The sequence below is a fragment of the Blennius ocellaris genome, assembly GCF_963422515.1.
Source record: "Blennius ocellaris genome assembly, chromosome: 16".
Classification (NCBI taxonomy): domain Eukaryota; kingdom Metazoa; phylum Chordata; class Actinopteri; order Blenniiformes; family Blenniidae; genus Blennius; species Blennius ocellaris.
The window spans coordinates 26263973-26285877 of record NC_137665.1 but is presented as its reverse complement, the minus strand read 5'-3'; the positions used below and the strand labels follow the sequence as shown (position 1 = coordinate 26285877).

The following is a 21905-nucleotide window of genomic DNA, read 5'->3' as shown; positions in this document are numbered from 1 at the left end:
ACGAGCCATGGCTCCAACACATCGAAGCTCAGTTCCATCTCCAAGGGGCTATGATGGTATGGTTCTCTTCAGTGTGGGGAAAATACACCGCGCTCAAAACTCAACTCGTCTGGCTATTCCAGCTGTCTGATGCCGAGCGAGTGGAGCGCCTTCTGTCTCTCAATGGCTTGGGATAGAGCAAATCCACAAAGCTGATGGAGAACATGTTGGCACTGCTGGGATTGAGTGACACAGAGTTTCAGCTTCCTGCTCAGGAGAGTGCACGAGCGAAGAGTTGGCCAGAGCCGTGCGCACGAAAGATTATTGCGGGTAGGCGGAATCGGCGGATAGGATCCTGCTCGCGACTCCCATCCACACCTTTGGCACCAGGTTCGTGACTGTGGGTTTCAATGGCTGTCAGTCTGGATGGGATTTCGTCATGGCGGCTATTTCCATGCCCATCCTGGTAGCTGATTTTCTGTGTGCTCACGGACTATTAGTGGACTTGACGAATCACTGCGTGGTGAACGCCATCTCATTCTCTTAGTCCTGCACATTGCGGAAGGGGGGGCGGGCAATATCTTAGTTAGCAGTGATGTGTACCAGCGGCTTCTGGCTGAATTCCCTGAACCAACAGTCCCTGCCTTATCAGCTTCCGTCGTCGAACATAGGGTGGAACATTATATCCCCACGACTGGGCTGCCACTTTTTGCACGCCCTCGCAGGCTGGATGTTGCGAAGCTGGCAATTGCTAAGGAGGAAAACTCCTCCTACCAGTATGGAGAGGCTTAGTATCGACAGCCCGTGGGCCTCACCTTTGCATATGGTTCCGAAATTGGATGGAAGATGGAGGTCTTGTGGAGATTTCTGGCGCCTCAATAATATTACAGCACATGATCGGTACCCCGTCTGCACATCTAAAGACTTTTCTATCCACCTAGCAGAAAAGGTGATTTTGTTCCAAGGTGGATCTGGTGAGAGGCAACCACGAGGTACCAGTCCATCCGCATGACGTGGCGATGACAGCAGTGATCACCTTTGGACTTTTTGAGTTTCTGTGGATGCTGTTTGGACTGAAAGATACAGCACAAACATTCCAGCACTTGGACTCTGTGTTAAGGGGCGTTCCCTTCCTGTTCGTATATTTGGATGACAACTTGGTGGCCAGCGCCTCACCAGAGGAGCACCTGCTACACCTGTGGCAACACATTGAGAGACTCAATGAACACAGGTTGTTCGTGAACCCAGCTAAGTGCTGCTTTGGGCTGTCAGAAATTGAATTTCTGGGCCACCATGTATCCTCACGGGGAGTTGTGCCCTTACCAGCTAAGGTGGAAATGATCGTTGCCTTTCCACACCCGGAACTCCTAAAGACACTGCAGGAATACCTGGGCATGGTGAACTTTTACATCTGTTTCATTGCACATGCAGCTCATCTGATGCGCCCCCTGTTTGAAGTGCTGAGGGGAGGAAAAGCCAAGCAGGACATGAACTGGTCCGCAGAACGGATTCTGGATTTCGAGGAGGCCAAGGTTGCACTCTCCAACACCACCATGCTCATGCATCCATCTCCAACGGCGCTGGTAGCGCTCACCACTAAGGCCTCAGACTACGCAGTGGGGGCAGTATGTGAACAGTGGCTGGAGACTGGCAGCCTCAGCAAACAATTGCGTGACAGTGAGAGGAAGTACAGCACGTTTGACAGAGAACTCTTGGCTCTTTTCCTCACCATACATCACTTTAGGTTTCTCTTGGAAGGCCGGCAGTTTGCTGCTTTTGTGCACCATAAGCCCCTCACCTTCGCCATGTCCAAGACCTCGGAGCCATGGTCTGGGCGGCAGCAGCACCACCTCTCGGCCATTTCTGAGTTCACCACAGACATTACGCATGTGGCCAGTAAAAACAGTGCTGTGGCTGACTGCCTCTCCCGGGCACACATGAACTCTGTGCACCTTGGAGTGGATTATGCTGCCATGGCCAGCGACCAGCAGACTAACTCCGACATCCAGGCCTTCAGGACAGCCGCCACCGGATTACGGCTGCAGGATGTGGTCTTCCATGACAGCTGGACCACACTCCTCTGTGACGTGTCTACAGGACAGCCTCACCCCATGCTACCTGCTGGCTGGAAATGGCATGTTTTTTATGCTTTTCATGCCCTATCGCATCGGAGTGTGAGAGCTTCAGTGAAACTGGTGGGGACAGAGTTCATCTGGCTGGGCCTCAGGAAGGACATCAGGAGCTGGGCAGCCTCCTGTGTGGCGCATCAGCAGTCTAAGGTACACATCACATCAAAGCCCCCTGGGGATTCCTTATTCCTGAGAGGAGGTTCGATCATGTGCACCTGGACTTGGTGGGTCTACTCCCTCCCTCCCAAGGCTTTACTCACCTCCTCACCATGGTGGACCGGACCACTAAGTGGCTGGAGGTGGTTCCTCTGGACCACTAGGTGGCCACAAGTGGTTCCTCTGGACCACTAGGTGGCCGGAGGTGCTTCCTCTGGCAACGACGACATCTGCAGAGGTGGTAGCGCCTTCATATCCCGGTGGCCCAGTTCTGTACACTGTTGGACGTCGCTTCGGACAGAGGCTCCCAGTTCACCTCTGAGCTTTGGACAGAAGTGGCTAAAGGCCTGGGGGTGCAGCTACACTGGATGATGGCTTTCAACCCTCACGTCAATGGACTGTATGAGCGTTTCCATCGCACGATAAAGGCCGCCCTCTGAGCCACCCTCAAAGACAGCAACTGCGTCGACCGACTACCGTGGGTCATGTTGGGCCTGAATTCGGCCCCAAAGGAGGATCTCCACTCATCGTTTGCAGAGCTGGTGTTTTGCCAGCCCTTGCAGGGCCCCAGAGAGTTCCTGCCAGAACCATCAGAACCCTGGTTGGTTACAGTGAGGTGGCCAGTCTTCAAGTCGGCGGCCCTCAGATTCCACCTGGTTCCAGCACATCACTGCCTTCCCCGGTCCTATGTCCCAAAGAACCCGATGGCAGCTGAGTACATATTCATACGGCACGACGCTCACAGTTCACCACTTCAGCCACTGTGTGATGGCCCGTTTCACGTCCTTGAGGTTGGGCCGAAGAACTTTGTGGTGGACATGGGGGGTAAACAGGTCCGGGTTTCAGTGTACTGGTTAAAACCTGCCCATGTTGTGCCAGAGCAGCCAGTGGAGGTGGCGCAACCCCCAAGATGGGGGCGCCCCCTCAAAGCCATTAGCTGCCACTGGATCCCTGGCACCTGCATTAATCCCGGTGCCGGTAACTGCACCTACTCCTGTGGTGGTTCAATGCAGCCATTATGGTTAGGTGTGCAGACCTCCCAAATGGGACTAAAAAAAAAAATATATATATATATATATATATATATATATATATATATATATATATATATATATATATTTTGCATTTTTTATTATTTTGCCATTGTGATTGTTCAGGGGGCCTGTGTGGCGTGCACCTAAAGGGAGGATCTCGTACCCAGAATGGACTGGGTGTGTCGATGACATGTGGGGGTGTGTTGGTGACGGGGAGAGGTTAAAAGAGGAAGTGCAGTGATGCACGACAGACATGTTTGACAGGTGAACTGTCATGCTGTAGGACGCAATAAAGAAAAAACTGACTCCTCATCTGTCTCATTTTTCACAGCCTCCACAGTATATCCTATCTTTCCCAACATGCACTGTTGCCAACAAGAAATAACCTCTCCACGGTGTAGTGGGCTGTACTCAGACTGTATTGTGTCTGACAAATCCATCATATTGCTGATTTCCAAACAGTCTGACTTCTGTTGAGCTAGTACCTCAAAATATTATGAGAACAGAATAAAAGCTGGAGCTGGAGACCATGGAGGGCCTCAGTGGAACAAAAACACTGGTTCTGTATGCCAGCTCACCTGTAAAAACAGGCAATACCATCTGCATTTAGAGCCTGAGCTCCTGTTCTCGCATCAGGGATCATTTAAGAGCAAATAAAATGTTTCTGGTCCCACATGTGCATACCTTCTTGCTATAAAAAAAACAAAAAACAACAAGAAAAATCTCCCTGCCACATTTGTTCCAGATTTGGTCTCGGGTGCTCATATCACACAATTGCTTTACGTTAACTCAAGCAAGTTTTTCATTTCCACCACTGGTTACTTCTACTCATAGCAGCAGAAATCTGCTTTTAACATTTTTATTGAGAATCAATCATGACAGAAAAATAAACAATTGGAGAGTAGAACTATGACTTATATAAGTTCAATCGGTATGAATTAGAATTGTTATGCAAGCTTCACTACAAAAATCACAGTATCAGGCACGTGGCGGTAGATCAGTTCAAAGTATCGTTTCTCAAAGAGACTGCCGAAACATCGAGTCCAAAAGGGCTAACCAGAGAGAGTATAAACATGAGATAAGTTCTAAAACTAAAGAGCTGATATACCACAGGAATTTAGGTGCTATGTGTTCAACAGCCTGATTGAGATGCAAACATACTGATGAGGGACTTTGCATTTGACCATTTATGGTAGAAAGTGACGGGAGATGAACCGTCAGCCTTCCAGGTGGATTGTGATCTGTAAAAGGAAAGTGCGTGCAGATGTGCATACACAGTTTTATTGAGCCAAGTTTGTTGGGACGCACACCATTTTCAGCTTTTGGGCGTGTGTACATTTTTAGTAGGAATCCTACACAATGTTTTGTAAATGAGGCCCCTGGTCTGGACCCATATGCTGTCACCTCTGGAGCCGGGCCTACTTTCAGTTCAAACAAAAATGCACTTCTTATTCAACTGGCTCAGATTTTGTATTCTTTAAAGCAAGAGTAAACCAGAAGCGCACTTCTTTTGAATTGTAAGTCTATGTGGTAATGGTTTAGTGGAGAGGAAAAGTGCAGACCAATTGCATTGGAGCCAATGAAATCTCAGGCTCTCAGGATTTCAAACCTTCGAATCCCCTAACTTTCACCAAAAGCCTTTGGAAGAGACTCCTCAAGCGAGCCTTGCCCCGAGTCTTCCCCGGTGAACACCAGGGAGAAAGAAGCTGCATCCCCAGCAGCTCAGCTGGAGCCCAGCCTGCTAACAGCTAACACCAGAGGCCTACAACCAGGGCCTTCACTCCTCAACTCCTCTGCTGACCCGACCACGAGGGTCAGACCTTCCCCTGATCCAGAGACCAGCACCCAGAGTCTGATCTCCCATCAACCAGGAAAACCAACCGGTTCTTCCAGGACGGACCAGGGAAACAACACCTCACAGAACTTCTTTGTGTTTTCCTCAACCAGCAGGAAAACCATCACAGACCTGAGCGACCAGCTCCTCAGTCTGGACAAAAGGAACAACCAGGAGCTGCAAAGAAGGACTCCTGAAACATCAACTCCATCTTCTTCTCCTCAGCCTGCAGAACCAGCAACCACAGTTAGCAGGAGGTGCTAACTACAGGAGAAGACACCAACTTCCCTCCAGCAGGACAACAACTGAACTCCTTCAAGGAAGTGCTAACAACAACTGGGCTTTACCTGAGATTAGTTAAACCTGATGCTATGATAGAACTGTTTAACTTTATGAAGATGTGTTGATTCTGTTACAGTGATTGAGTTCTATAGATAATGATATTAGGAGCAGTTATCAACTTGTAAACCAACGTTAGCTCTGCCACAGACACAGGGTCTGCATGCTAATCTTTGCTTTACTAACTAGTTAACTCACAATCCTACACACATCACATCAAAGACAACATCACACAGTAACTGAACACCATCTGACGACTCCTGACGTTTTACAAAACAAGTCTCATTCACATCAAGTCATTCTAGAAATGGTCCTTTAGCAGAGACACACAGGAAGCAGATGCTAAAGACTAGCTTCCATGTTCCATTGTTCTCCAGCACATGGTGGAGACCCAGGACAGACTTCCTGCTCTCTGATTACCTCCATTTGAATGGAGTTTCTTGTGATCCGCCATCTTGTTTTGTAGTTCCATCACACACACACACACACACACGCACGCACACACACACACACACACACCCACACACACACACACACACACACACACACACACACACACACACACACACACACACACACACACACACACACACACACACACACACACACACACACACACACACACCCAGCTGTATATAGGTAGTTAGAATCTGTGTTTTATTTGTTTTCATTGTAAATAAATATAATGTTTGGAATCATACTTGCTGTTTTATTAATGAGCACAACGGTGAATGAAATGTCGACCTCTTCTGTGTCAAGAACTCCAAAATCCTTCAAGCTTTACTGTTAATTCTGGTAATTGTAATTAATTTAACTATTAATTCAAATCCCTGATGAACAGTTTAGTATATCTTATGAGACTGATAGAACTGAATTGGCTATAATTTCCTGTTAAGACAGGTGGAGCTCCGAGGTTCTGATACAGATCAGATTAAATTTCAACATTATTAACAACTATCTTTGATAATTATTAATCACTATCGATAGCCAACCACAACCTAAATAGTGATCCTTATGGGGTAAGAAATCCCTACAATGGTAATAAATATTGTCAATACGTTTTGAATTGCACTGAATATATTTGATCTAACAGCTGTCGTCTTTTATGCAGGTGTTGATAGAACTACAAGGCTACTTAAATATATCCATCCCTCCATCTTCTGTTCAGGGTAGTGGGATGCTGGAGCCAATCCCAGCGTACTGTGAACGAAGGCAGGATACATCCTGGACAGGTCACCAGTCTAGCAGACATATAGACACACGCACATTCACACCTTGGAGCAATTTAGTGTCACCAGTTAACCTCAAAACCATGTTTTGGGATTTATGAGAGGAAACCTGAGTAGACTTAGATATATGTCACACTAAATGGTTCGACATTCTAATCATCCGGCCGGTTGTGTCAAACTGGACGTCTGAACATTTTAGTTGGGTTCCCTGATATAAAGAACTACCAGCTTAAATCAAAACACTCCAAGTAGGATTTTATTCTCTCTGAATCTCAACAACCTTTAACAATTACTGGATCAATTAGTGTATGTGAAGTACAAGAAATTTGAAATGAAACCAGAAATTTACAAGGACATTTGATGAGTGTAAACGTTTTTCCATGGTCATGTCAGTTCAACTGAGAGACGTGTGGTGGTCCTGCGCCGAGCTTTTTTTCCTAGGGTGGGTTTGATGTTGATCCCAGCTGAACTCACCTCTGGGAACATCCAGGCTGGCGTGGATTTGAGACTGAAATGTGTCTTTGCTTCTCATCTGAACGCTGAGTTTCTGGAGCGAGCTCTCTCTCTGTCTGAGAGCCGACTCCAGGCTGTGGATCCTCTCCAGGTGCTGCTCCGCCAGAGTCGTCTGACACAAAAACAAACACACGCCATTTTATACACTGGTCTAAATGTCACACACTGTATCGTGGCTTACAACTCAACCTCTGCCTTGGTAACCTACAACACGGAACAAGTTTGCTGGTGAGCTTCAATTGAATTTTTTTTAACCCTGCACAAATGTTAGAAGCATTATCCTCAACCTCTGGATACTGGCTTTCAGTGTCCATTAGCACCATAGCGATATGGTCTCAGTGCGGTGTGGCAGTTCATGTGACCAACAGTGAACATGAAGAACAAATACTCTCATTGCACTTGATGAAGTGGCAAGAAAAGACAGATTCATAAATCAGTTGGTGTCAAACATCTGCTACTTATCTGGTCAGGTTCCCCTTGGTCCACCTGTTTTGGTCTCCTTCAGAACCAGTCCAGGTGTGGACCAGTACTGGACCATCATGTAAAGTACTGATACTCTCAATTCTGTATAAAACTGAATTTATATCGTTTAAAGAACATTGTGAATTAGCAGGAGTGCATTTAGTACTTAAAGCAGCAGCAGTTTGTTTAAAACATGTTGGACAACTTGGCACAGATCCTTTGAGTATAAACCCTCAGAGACCAGATAATGTCAAAGTCAGGCCTCTGTTGGGGAGCCACCCCATCCAGGATGTGTACAGTATGTTTTGGTGTTGTTTTGCTCTGCTGTAGAATACAACTGGAGCCCATCAGAAGCCTCGCAGCTGGTATCACCTGATGGACAGGTACTGTATAAAATCCTAACGTTATCACAAGTTTTGTGTCCATGCTTACCATCTTGTCAAGGTCTCTCTGCACGTTGCTTTTTTCCAGATGAATCTTTTCATAAGCCTGGATGACTTCCTCCAGCCTCTCCTCTCTCTCCTTGCTTTTCTGCAGCTGACAAACACAACACATATATCTGCTTTTCTTTCAAAGCCCAATGACATTTCCAGTGTTTCAGCCATTATTTCACCACACAGAAAGAAAAGACTGGCTTTCAACTAAATAGGCTGAACTCAATACTAATATCATGTTTCTCACTTTCTGCTTTCAAACCGTTAAGGGCTTGATTTCCGGTAAAAAAAGACTGTCTGAGATGTCATTCGTTGATGCAGAAAACAAGGGTAGTTTATGGTTCACATCCTTCATCCTGCCATTTTACATTTCAACCTATCTGTGTCAACCTGGCAGCCCATCCGCAACCTGGTTTGGGAAGCATCAGCAGAACTCTTGACACGAGCAGTCAGATCAGGTTAAAGCCAAAGGAAGCAGATGATTAGGTTCACTGTACTCTAAAAGTCAGGAGAGGAAAATTAGGCGACAAAATAAAACAAAAAGATTTAACTGCAAGAACCCGTACGACCTTGTGTGTTTTACTTGTTCCAAAGAGTCAACTGGTCTTTATTCAACGTTTGGTCCAGTTAACAGAGAGGTTTGTTGGCAGTAACATTCACAGCATCATTAAACTGCAGGTTCCTCTCTCTGTGGTGGTGTCACCATGTACCTCTTGACTCAGGGAATTGATCCTCTGTTGGAAGTTGGTGGTTTCTGACTGGATCACACTGGTGTCCTTGATGATGGGCTCACAGGAGCAACAGACAACCCTCTCGTCACCAAATTCTCTGATCATAGGAAACTGGAAAAGAACACAATACATACAGTCTGAAAACTGTACAATCATGGAGAAATATACATCAATGACACATGTGGGAATACATAAATTTTTTTTTGAGGGGATTAAATTAAAAAATACAGAATTCATGAGACATGCAGTGGGGAGCATGAGACCAAAAGTTGGGAGTCCAGCCTGGATATTTTCTTGGTGAATTTTGGAAGTTGTTCTCTGAGGCTACTTAGTACTCCTGTTTACAGTTTTTCTCAGTCGCTTTGGTGCTATTCTCAGATCAGAATGAACATTCTCATAACTATTAGTGGTTGGTTATTAGCGTTAACATTCCTGTAAGTAATAAATCACTGGAAGTCATTTATGAAATATTTAAATACGTAATGCAAGTAAATTGTCATTCACTCATTAACAACTCACAGAGCAATTGAGTAATTACTTAAAAGTTAATAAATTATCAAAAATTATTTATTGATGAAATTATGAATTTGAATAAATTGGTTATTTATCAAATAATAGTGAAATCGGGGCACCACTAGCTAAACTGGAAATAGCTAATACCAAAATATCAGTCTTGTTTGTTAAAAGGGGGTTATTTAAGTTAGTTAATATTTCTGTGTAAATATAACAATCTTAAATAACAAGGAAGGTGTGAGATTCGAGCGCAGACTGTTACAAACCAGTGAATTATCAACAATAAATACACAATAGTTACCAGGAATCCATCAATTCAGCTAACAGGCGTTTATTTACACAAATGCATTAATTCATAAATAATTCAGAAATTATCATAAATCAACACAATCAAGTAGCAAACATCATCTAACACAGAGATCTACTCTACTAAACAGCAAACGCTGTGTACAAAGAAAGAGGGTGTGTGTGTGTGTGTGTGTGTGTGTGTGTGTGTGTGTGTGTCTGTGTGTGTGTGTGTGTGTGTGTGTGTGTGTGTGTGTGTGTGTGTGTGTGTGTGTATCTTGGAATTCTGAGTAGGGATGTAATGACCACGAGTGTCGGCGGACCTTGGAATGTCAGTGTGAGTGGGTGTAATGATCTTGAACGGACACCAGAGGGAGGCAGGCGTCTGGTTTGGGCCGGTGACCGTGACGACCACTAGGAGCGCGGAGGGAGAGCGCAATGACTCGTTGCGACCACCAGGTGGGCGTAAAGAGAGATTGCGATGACCCACGCAGCCACTCGAGGCTCTCCACTCGCTCTTTCTAGGAGTGCGGCGGTTGCTCGGTGACCAAATAAACAAGACGTCCATCGCACGCATGCGTTAACACACATGGCGACGAGATATGTGTGGGGCGCGCACGTGCATGGGGTTAATGAAGAAGAGAGAAAGCGAGAGAGAGAGACAGAGAGAGAGAGAGAGAGAGAGAGAGAGAGAGAGAGAGAGAGAGAGAGAAGGAAAGAGGAAGAAAGTTCTAGTGAGGCTCGGTTCTCCACACAGAGATCCAGTGAGCTGGAAGATGCGGCTTCACGTCTGGCTCCCAGGATCCAAAAAAAAGAAAAAGGAAAAGAAAAAAAGGATAGTCCAAACAGTGTGTTCTGCTCGCCAGCGGGCTGAATCTTGTTTTGGTTCTTGTGGTCCACTTTGTGCTCTCTTGGTCTCTCAGTGCTGCAGAGACGTCCTCCCTGCTTGGAGACCGACTTGAGAAGTGGAGGGCAGTTGGTTGGGAGCTGGGTTTGATCAAGTTTGCATTTCGGACACCTGCTGTGTCCGGGTCGGTTTCGATCAATGATTGGGCTTTTCCAACCTGCCAGCCGAGAGACATAGTCCCTCCAGCGTGTCCTAGGTCTGACCTGAGGCCTCGTCGTGGAGGGACATGCCCAGAACACCTCCCTGGGAAGGCGTCCGGGGGGGCATCCGAAACAGGTGCCCAATCCACCTCAGCTGGCTCCTCTGGATGTGGAGGAGCAGCGGCTCTACTCCGAGCTCCTCCCTGGTAACTGAGCTCCTCCCCCTATCTCTCAGGGTGACTGAGCTCCTCACCCTATCTCTTAGGGTGACTGAGCTCCTCCCCCTATCTCTAAGGGTGACTGAGCTCCTCCCCCTATCGCTAAGGGTGACTGAGCTCCTCCCCCTATCTCTAAGGGTGACTGAGCTCCTCCCCCTATCTCTAAGGGTGACTGAGCTCCTCACCCTATCGCTAAGGGTGACTGAGCTCCTCCCCCTATCGCTAAGGGTGACTGAGCTCCTCCCCCTATCTCTAAGGGTGACTGAGCTCCTCACCCTATCTCTAAGGGTGACTGAGCTCCTCACCCTATCTCTAAGGGCGACTGAGCTCCTCACCCTATCTCTAAGGGTGACTGAGCTCCTCACCTTATCTCTAAGGGTGACTGAGCTCCTCACCCTATCTCTAAGGGTGACTGAGCTCCTCACCCTCTCTCTAAGGGTGACTGAGCTCCTCACCCTATCTCTAAGGGTGACACCCAGCCACCCAACGGAGGAAGCTCATTTCAGCCGCTTGTATCCAGGACCTCGTTCTTTCGGTCATGACCCATAGTTCATGACCATAGGTGAGGGTAGGAACGAAGATCGACCGGTAAATCGAGAGCTTCGCTTTTTGGCTCAGCTCCTTCTTCACCACGACGAACCGATACAACGTCCGCATAACTGCAGACGCTGCACCGATCCGCCTGTCGATCTCACGCTCCATCTTCCCCCACTGAACAAGACCCCAAGGTACTTGAACTCCTCCACCTGGGACAAGGGTACTCCACCGACCTGGAGGGGGCAAGCCACCTTTTTCCGGTCGAGAACCATGGCCTCGGATTTAGAGGTGCTGATCTTCATCCCAGCTGCTTCACACTCAGCTGTGAACCGTGTCAGTGCACGCTGAAGGTCCAGGCTTGATGGAGCCAACAGAACTACATCGTCTGTAAAAAGCAGAGATGAGATCCTGTGGTCCCCAAACTGGACCCCCTCCGGCCCCTGGCTGTGCCTAGAAATTCTGTCCATGTATGTGATGAACAGAATCGGTGAAAAAGAACAACCCTGCTGGGGAAAAACGTGCACTGGGAACAGGTCCGACTTACTGCCGGCAATGTGAACCAAACTCCTGCTCTGGGCGTACAAGGACCGAACAACCCTTAACAAAGGGCACCGGACTCCATACTCCTGGAGCACCCCCCACAGGACATCCCGAGGGACGCGGTCAAATGCTGTCTCCAGATCCACAAAACATGTGGACTGGTTGGGCGAACTCCCATGAACCCTCAAGCACCTGGTGGAGGGTATAGAGCTGGTCCAGTGTTCAGTGACCAGGTCGAAAACCGCATTGTTCCTCTTGGAACCGAGGTTTGACTAACGGCCGGACCCTCCTCTCCAGTATCCTGGAATAGACTTTCCCGGGGAGGCTGAGGAGTGTGATCCCTCTGTAGTTAGAACACACCCTCTGATCCCCCTTCTTGCCAGTCCAGAGGTACTGTCCCCGACAGCCACGCGATGTTGCAGAGACGAGTCAGCCACGACAGTCCCTGCACATCCAGAGACTTAAGAAACTCTGGATGAATCCCATCCACTCCCGGTGCCTTGCCACTGAAGAGCTTAGCAACTACCTCAGGCCCGGGCTGCGGCTCGCTTGGCCTGCCGGTACCTGTCGATTGCCTCGGGAGTCCTCTGAGCTAACAGTGCCCAATAGGACTCATTCTTCAGCTTGACGACATCCTTACTTCCGGTTTCCACCACCGGGTTCGGGGGTGCTGCCACAACAGGTACCAGAGAACCTGCGGCCACAGCTCAGAGCACCAGCTTCGACAATGGAAGTGAAGAACATGGTCCAAGCTGTGCGTGGAGGTGAGCCATACTATATCTAGATGGTATCTCTCAACCTCCCTCACAAGCTCGGGCTCCTTCCCCCCCAGCGAGGTCACATTCCATGTCCCAAAAACCAGAGTCTGTGTCTGGGGATTGGGTCGTTGTGGCCCTTGCCGTCGACTGCCACCCAATCCACACTGCACCCGGCCCCTACGGTAGCCTCTGTGGGTGGTGGGCACACAGGATGAAGAGGAGGAGGGGACCGCGTCGTCCCTTCGGGCTGAGTCTGGCCAGGTCCTGCGGGCAAGAGCCCGGCCACCAGGCGCCTGCAAATGAGCCCCAACCACAGGCCTGGCTCCAGGGGAGGCCCCAGCTGTGCCTTACCGGGCGACGTCTCTCCTCTCTTTTGTTTGTCCATAGGAGTGTGTTGAACTGATTTTGTCTGACCCGTCACCGAGGACTCGTTTGCCTTGGGAGACCCCGACAGCATAGCTCCGAGGATCATTCGGGTACTCAAACTCCCCCACCACGATAAGGTAGAAGTTCAAGGGGGAAGTCCTCCCCCCATGCTGATTTATTACCTTCCCATTGTTCTTGCAGCCTGTTCTCTTGGGGGAGAAGCTGCTTGAAGGAGAGCTTGAATTCTGGGCCCAACAACAACATTTAGTCATTTGGACACATCATAAAAGCAATTTCTCCTTCCTCTGAACATATTCCAAATGCTTTTGGACATGTATCAGTTGCTTTCATACAATCCTCTGCTGTTTTGTAACATTATCATTTGCGTATGTCATGTCAGTCAAAATGAACTATACTTATGGAAGCTGAGTAGTCGTTTAATAGTCTTCATTTCGTTGTTTGACTCAATACATACAAAATTGAACGAGTTATCAAATCCCCCTTCTTGGTCCATATAACATACATGTGCTGACTTTTTTCGACACAACTGTAGTCTTTGCAGGGACATAGTCTCTGGGAAGGAGAGGGGTGATGGCCAATTCAACAAGTATGTTGTTTTGTGGGACAATGTCAGTTTTCACCACTCACATCTGGTCAGACTGTGGTTTGCAGCACAGGACAGGATGCTACTCCCCATTCCTCAATCCAATAGAGGAGTTTTTCTCTGTGTGGAGGTGGAAGGTTTATGACCAACGTGCACATGTGCAAATGTCCCTGCTTGCAGCCATGGATGCAGCATGTGACAACATCACAGCAGAGTCATGCAGATGGTGGAGTCGCCACTCCAGGAGACACTTTCCTCGCTGCATTGCAAGGGTTGATATCCGTTGTGATGTCGATGAAAATATGTGGCCAGGCAGACAGGAATGTCTGGATGTGCGACAATGATTTACCTGTGTTCAGTTACAATACAGTATGGACTGTAATACTGTATTGTTCACTCATTTGTCCATTTGTGCACAGCTCCACCAAAAGGGTGTTTCTTACAGTAAGTTTGTTCTAAATAAGTGATTGTAGTGTATTTTTCTATTGCAAAATGCTGTAGAATTGCAAAGAGCATACAAAGTAAAACTGGGAAACGTACAAGTACGTATTCAGTGTCTTGTTCTCACTTACTCCTGTAGGGATTTCTTACCTCATAAGGATCACTATTTATGTTGTGGTTGGCTATCGATAATGATTAATAATTAGCAAAGATAGTTATTAATAATGTTATTGAAATGTAATATCAGATACCTCGGAGCTCCACCTGTCTTAACAGGAAATGATAGCCAATTCAGTTATATCAGTCTCATAAGATATACTAATTTGAATTAATAGTTAAATTAATTACAATTACCAGAATTAACAGTAAAGGTTGAAGGATTTTGGAGTTCTTGACACAGAAGAGGTCGACATTTCATTCTCCTTTGTGCTCATTAATAAAACAGCAAGTATGATTCCAAACATTATATTTATTTACAATGAAAACAAATAAAATGCGGATTCTAACTACCTATCTACAGGTGGGTGTGTGTAGGTGTGTGTGTGTGTGTGTGTGTGTGTGTGTGTGTGTGTGTGTGTGTGTGTGTGTGTGTGTGTGTGGAGAGAGAAAGAGAGAGAGATGTGGAAGAAGTGTGTGTGTGAGACGTGTGATGGAACTACAAAACAAGATGGCGGATCACAAGAAACTACATTCAAATGGAGGTTATCAGAGAGCAGGAAGTCTGTCCTGGGTCTCCACCATGTGCTGGAGAACAATGGAACATGGAAGCTAGTCTTTAGCATCTGCTTCCTGTGTGTCTCTGCTAAAGGACCATTTCTAGAATGAGTTGATGTGAATGAGACTTGTTTTGTAAAACATCAGGAGTCGTCAGATGGTGTTCAGTTACTGTGTGGTGTTGTCTTTGATGTGATATGTGTAGGATTGTGAGTTAACTAGTTAGTAAAGCAAAGATTAGCATGCAGACCCTGTGTCTTGGTAGAGCTAACGTTGGTTTACAAGTTGATAACTGCTCCTAATATCATTATCTATAGAACTCAATCACTGTAACAGAATCAACACATCTTCATAAAGTTAAACAGTTCTATCATAGCATCAGGTTTAACTAATCTCAGGTAAAGCCCAGTTGTTGTTAGCACTTCCTTGAAGGAGTTCAGTTGTTGTCCTGCTGGAGGGAAGCTGGTGTCTTCTCCTGTAGTTAGCACCTCCTGCTAACTGTGGTTGCTGGTTCTGCAGGCCGAGGAGAAGAAGATGAAGTTGATGTTTCAGGAGTCCTTCTTTGCAGCTCCTGGTTGATCCTTTTGTCCAGACTGAGGATCTGGTCGCTCAGGTCTGTGATGGTTTTCCTGCTGGTTGAGGAAAACACAAAGAAGTTCTGTGAGGCATCGTTTCCCTGGTCCGTCCTGGAGGAACTGGTTGGTTTTCCTGGTTGATGGGAGATCAGACTCTGGGTGCTGGTCTCTGGATCAGGGGAAGGTCTGACCCTCGTGGTCGGGTCAGCAGAGGAGTTGAGGAGTGAAGGCCCCTGGTTGCAGGCCTCTGGTGTTAGCTGTATGCTGACGCTGGGGAGCTGCCTTGAGCAACCTCCCGACTCTGGGTCCAAGTCTTGCAAGAAAGAGACTGTGAGACTGGCTTTGCAGCCTTTTGTTGCAAGTGTGGATTCAAAGGTGTTGAATCCTGAGAGCTTCAACCAATCAGTGACTGTCTGAATGCATGGGGAAGCGTCTTGTGAGCAGAAAGTGGGAGGAGGAAGGTCCTGCAGAAGGTCCCCCCACTGGGTGTGAAAGACAATCACATTCCTGGGTCAGAATTCATATGTCATGACTGTGTCCTACGTGTCAGCAGATGTCGAGTCAGCAGATGAGCCAATGCAGCTAGGCCGGACCCGTCTGGACCCCCGAGCACGACGCTGGCGCCGCCAGAACCAGCTATGTCTCTACTATGGTGAAGCCGGACATCTTCGAGACTCCTGCCCGAGTCTACCCAAAAGGTGCGGCTTGTCGGTGACCAGGAACCCTCTGACGGGCCATACTTCCAGTATCCCGAGTTCCCCTTCCCGGATGAAGGTGCCCGCCAGCCTCCACTGGGATCAGCACTCTGCGACCCTTCCAGCTCTGGTGGACTCCGGAGTCGACGACAACTTCGTGGCTGCAGGGGTGGCAGCCCAGCTCGGACTGCCGCTGGAGCTCCTGCCTTCTCCCCAGAGTATCAACGCCCTGGATGGTCAGCTGATTGCCCGGGTTACTCACCGCACGACAGCTCTCACCCTGGTCATCTCTGGGAACCACAGAGAGACTCTCCAGCTGCTGGGGATCCCTTCTCCAGTCACGCCCCTCATCCTCGGTTACCCGTGGCTGCACCAGCACAACCCACACCTCAACTGGAGGAGCTCATCAATCATTGGGTGGAGCCTCCAGTGTCACTCCCAGTGCCTCCAGTCTGCCAAGTCCATCTCCGGTTCCCGTTCTCCGGCTCTGGCTCCTCCTGATCAGGCTGCAGTTCCCTTGGAGTATCATGAGCTGGCGCCAGTCTTCAGCAAGGACCTCGCTCGGACTCTCCCTCCTCACCTGCCCTATGACTGCTCCATCGACCTGCTTCCTGGGGCTCCTCTGCCGGCGCCGCGCCTCTACAACATCTCACGTCCCGAGAAGGAGGCAATGGAGACGTACATCCAGGAGTCACTAGCTGCTGGCCTCATTTATCCTTCATCATCTCCGGTGGCAGCAGGATTTTTTTTTGTTAAAAAGAAAGATGCCATTCTCCGTCTCTGTATAGACTATAAGGCCTTGAACGCCATCACTGTGAAGAACAGGTCGCCTCTTCCCCTCATCGATCCCTCCTTTGAACCCCTCTGTGAGGCTCTGGTGTTTACCAAGCTGGACCTCTGGAATGCATACCATCTCGTCCGGATCAGGAAATTAGATGAATGGAAGACGGCGTTCAACACCCCGCTGGGACAATTTGAGTACCGGGTGATGCCATTTGGACTCACTAATGCACCGGCGGTGTTCCAAACCTTTATGAACGATGTTCTCCGAGACATGTTGAACAAGTTCGTCTTAGTGTACCTGGACGACATCCTAGTTTTCTCCCGCTCACTGGAGGAGCACCGGGAGCACATGCGCCTGGTCCTCCAACGCCTCCTGGAGAACCGACTGCATGTCAAGCCAGAGAAATGTGAGTTCCACGCCACTTCTGTACAGTACCTTGGCTTCATTATTGCCCAGGGGCAACTCCCGGACCGGACCCGGCCAAGGTTCAAGCTGTCGCGGAATGGCCCATCCCCACGACCCGGAAGGAGCTGTTGAGATTCCTGGGGTTCGCCAACTTCGACCGTCGGTTTATCAGGAACTACAGTAGGGTGGCCTTTCCCCTAACCCAACTGACCTCCACCAAGGTTCTGTTCCGGTGGTCCCAGGAAGCAGCTGCAGCATTCGCCCGGCTGAAGACCCTCTTCACCAGCGCCCCAGTTCTACTACATCCCGACCCCTCTCGGCAGTTCGTGGTGGAAGTAGACTCCTCCGACACCGGGGTTGCAGCGGTGCTCTCCCAACAGCATCCTGGCTCCCACAAACTCCACCCCTGCGCCTACTACAGCTGTGGGCCTCATTCGGGACAACAACGATCTGGCCTACAGAGAGGAGGTGCAACATCTGGTGGACTGGTGTAAGGCAAACAACCTGACAAAAGAGCTCATCATCGACTTCAGGAGATCCCGACCCAGTCACACCCCACTCCTCATCAACCACTGTGGTTGAGGTCGTCAGCAGCACCAAGTTCCTGGGGGTTCACATCACATCACATCACATCACATCACATCACAGATGACCTCAGCTGGACACTTCACACCACGTCCCTGGTGAAGAAAGCCCAGCAGCGCCTGCACTTGTATCCCTCCCCCCTCCCATCCTCTCCAGCTTCTACAGAGGAACCATGGAGAGCCTGCTGACCGTCGGCATCTCCATCTGGTCCCCATCTAGTTCCCAAACTGCAAGGCCTCAGACTGGAAGTCTCTGCAGCGTGTGGTGAGGACAGGGAGAAGATCATTGGGACCCCACTACCACCCATCAAGGACATTGCAGACACAGGCTGCCTCACCAGAGCTCACCGGATCCTTTCTGACCACCCCCACCCATCATGGACTGTTCACCCTCCTGGCCTCCGCTGCAGAACAAACAGACTGAAGAACAGCTTCTTTCCCGGCCATCAGGCTTCTAAATGCCAAATAACAGTATAACATCATACTGTGCAATATCACACTGTGCAATTATTCAATTTTAATCTATCCCATTTCTCATCCTGCTCTTTTATTTAACGTTCATATGCATGTTATTTTAAATGTTTGTCTGTTTGCACTACTTTTTAAAATATATTTAAATATGTTTGGTTTTTTTTAAAGAACCTTTTTACCGGTTGCTAAGCAACGACATTTCGTTGCCAGTTTCCCCACTGTGTGATGTACTGCAATGACAATAAAGAAAGTCTAAGTCTAAGTCTAAGTCTACTTCTCCCTCAGGCTTTCTCCGGTTGAGAGGATGGCTCCAAGAATGGAGGCACTGGTTGGAGGGTGCCACAGTCCCATTCATCATCTGGACCAAAAGAACCTGGAGTACCTTCGCTCGGTCCGCAGGCTCAACTCCCGTCAGGCGCGCTGGTCCCTCTTCTTGAGTAGGTTCAACTACACTCTGTCCTTCCGACCTGGATCCCGGAACATAAAACCTGATGCCCTGTCTCGGTTCCACTCCTCCCCTTCCTCCTCTGAGTCACCAGACCTCATCATCCCACCGTCCTGCATTCTGGGTGCCGCTGCCTGGGACATCGAAGTGACCATCCGGGAGGCTCAGGGGGCAGACCCGGAGCCTAGCACCGGTCCGCCGGACCGCATCTACGTTCCGGACTCTGTGTGCTCCCAGGTTCTTCAGTGGGGGCATAACTCCAAACTCACCTGCCACCCTGGAGCCGGCCGCACCCTCAGCTTCCTGCAGCAACGTTTCTGGTGGCCTGGCATGGCCCGGGAGGTCCGGGAGTTCGTTGCAGCATGTTCCACCTGTGCCTGCAGTAAGTCCTCCCATAACCTCCGTCAGGTCTCCTACGTCCGCTGCCAATTCCCAGCCGGCCCTGGTCCCAAAATGCCGTGGACTTCGTCACCGGGCTCCCCCCTTCTGACGGAAACACCACCATCCTGACCATAGTGGACCAGTTTTTGAAGTCCTGGGGGCAACGGCCAGTCTCTCCTCTGGATATCATCCACAGACCAACGGCTAGACAGAGCGGGTGAACCAGAACCTCGACGCGGCTCTCCGGTGCATGGCTGCGCAGTTTCCTTCATCCTGGAGCTCCCACCTTCCATGGATCGAATACGCCCACAACTCCCTCACCTGCTCAGCCACTGGACTGTCGCCGTTCATGGCTTGTCATGGTTCTCAGCCTCCCCTGTTCCAAGATCAGGAGCTCGACGTGGCTGTCCCCGCGGTCAAGGACCACCAACGGCGGGTCCGGGAGGTATGGAGGTCGGCCAGGGCAGGCTCTCCAGATCCACGGAGTCCAGCAAACGACTCGCAGACCGTCACCGCACTACCGCTCCAGACTACAGACCCGGGCAGATACTATGGTTGTCCTCCCGAGACCTTCCCCTCCAGGTCGAGTCGCAGAAGCTGGCTCTCCGATACATCGGTCCATTCCCGGTCTCCAAGGTGATCAACCCCACGGCTGTCCGCCTCCGGCTTCCCAACTCCGTCAAGGTGCACCCTACGTTTCATGTCTCTCTCCTCAAACCCGTCTCCTCCAGCCCCCTGTGTCCTCCTGCTGACCCCCCTCCACCCCCGAGGATCATCGACGACCATCCTGCCTTCACCGTGTCTAAGATACTGGATGTGCGGACCCGGGGTAGGGGTTTTCAATATCTGGTGGACTGGGAGGGGTACGGTCCAGAGGAGCGGTCCTGGCTTTCCCGCTGGCTCATCCTGGATGACACTCTCATCTTGGACTTCTAAACCGAGCACCCGGACAAGCCGGGTAGGCCACCAGGTGGCGACCATTGAGGGGGGTACTGTGAGGATCCACACCTCGCTCCAGCACCGGATCCTCCTCACTGACACTCCTGCAGGTAATCAACTAATTGATTGCTCCACCTCTTAAGCCCTGCAATGAGGCGGTCATTGAGATTGTGTCTATGTACCAAGTCACCAGCTCCTCTCATGAGCTCCATGACTCCCTGCTTTAAGCGTCCTCGGCCTCCCCGCCTCGCTGTACAGCTCTCCCTGCTGCAGTCTTCTCGCCTGTACACTCTGCATCCCAGAGTCTCCGTTCCTTCGTCTCCCAGGTCTTGCAATAGAAATAAATGATTGCTAACTGTACCTGCTCTGCCTCCTGGTCTGCTGTTGGGTTCCAGAAACTCCACGCACCGGCTCTCAGCCGGAACATTTATGACCCAAACTCACCCTAAATGTGTCATTTCATGGTGTACCTGGTCCTTTATTGAATGGATGAGAGGGACAACAGAGGTATGATAGATGGACGGATAAATATAGAGATAGATAGATGGATGGATGGTACATTGACAAATGGAATGATGGAAGGACTGATCGATGGATGCTGGATGTATGTATGGATGAATGCCAATCATTAATTTATCTGCCATCATGCTTTACAGTGCCAGTCTTCTCTGTAGTCCCTGTGGTCTCTATAATTTCTGTAGTCCCCATCATCTGTTGTCTCTTTGGTGTGTTGTGGTCTCTGTCATCAAGAAGACGTGACTGTGTGTACACTCTGACCTTGACCTCGTAGTGCTTGAGTTTCCTCTTGATGCTGCTGTTCTCCCTCTCCAGGCTGGCCAGCCGTGTCTTGATGTCATGGTAGGCAGCAGCCAGGGCCAGTCCCGACGCCGGGTACATGTCGTCTGGCAGTCGCCCTGATGACCAACTGATCCCGGGAACGTCATCTCCTCCTCTTCCTCCTCCTCCCAGCAACCCCAGCTCTCCTCTGCCAAACAGATCCATCACCAGTTTGCTGGAAGGAAAAGACAAACAGAGAGAGATATGAGCAGGTTGTTTGTGTGGAGCAGAGTGTTAAACAAACCGGAGGACAGACTGAGAGGCAGGGCAGCCCAGCGTGCCACTTCAGACCCTCCACCTCACACAGCAGCAGTAAAACCAACAAATCCCACGTCCTGGCAGCAGCCAGAGCCAGACAGAGCGTCTGTAAACCTGTTTTCAAACTGAGGCCAGGATCACACCGAGCCTGCTGGCCCTGGTTTGGCGTTCCCCATCTGCTGTCTTTCCTCCTATTCTCCTGAAGGAACACCAGCTCCTCTGATCTCAAATCAAAACTACCGTTATGTGGAAGACAAGAAGGTTCTGATTAAAACCGATGCGAATCTTTGGAACTCCCCTTTGGTAAATGTTTCCCTGCAGTGAACTAATCCCATTCATGAATAACTTTAGCTACAAATACTAGGAGCAGCAGAGCGGCCCCTATGAAGCTGCTGGGGTCAAGGGTCAAAGGCCTTGCTCAGGGACTCTCAGTCGTAACCTTTCAGTAGAAGCATTCAAAGCCACATTTTCCAGGAATTCACATGCCTTGACATACCCTGACATTTTCATGATACCTGCCAAGAAAATAAACAGAAGACTTTTTAAGGCTTTTAACCGTTTTTCAACAACAAAACACATTACAACACAGCTGCAAATCAACAGAGAATTGATGGTCTGTTCACTCCAGTGTACAATGAGCACAATAAGAACAAGCAAGGTCCTTAAAT

General features: G+C 49.2%; 1 protein-coding gene across 1 annotated transcript in view; it reads right to left on the bottom strand.

The window, feature by feature from the left end:
* LOC308141841 (TANK-binding kinase 1-binding protein 1-like) overlaps window positions 1-21144 on the bottom strand; it is a gene marked incomplete at both ends in the record, with an annotated part of 39596 nt that extends 18452 nt beyond the window's left edge. The window contains 4 exons of the mRNA XM_080512071.1: window positions 7175-7325; window positions 8108-8212; window positions 8820-8951; window positions 20920-21144. Coding sequence (XP_080368197.1) covers window positions 7175-7325; window positions 8108-8212; window positions 8820-8951; window positions 20920-21144 — 613 coding nt within the window. The remainder of the gene's footprint in view (window positions 1-7174; window positions 7326-8107; window positions 8213-8819; window positions 8952-20919) is intronic.
* Between the last annotated feature and the right edge of the window lie 761 nt (window positions 21145-21905).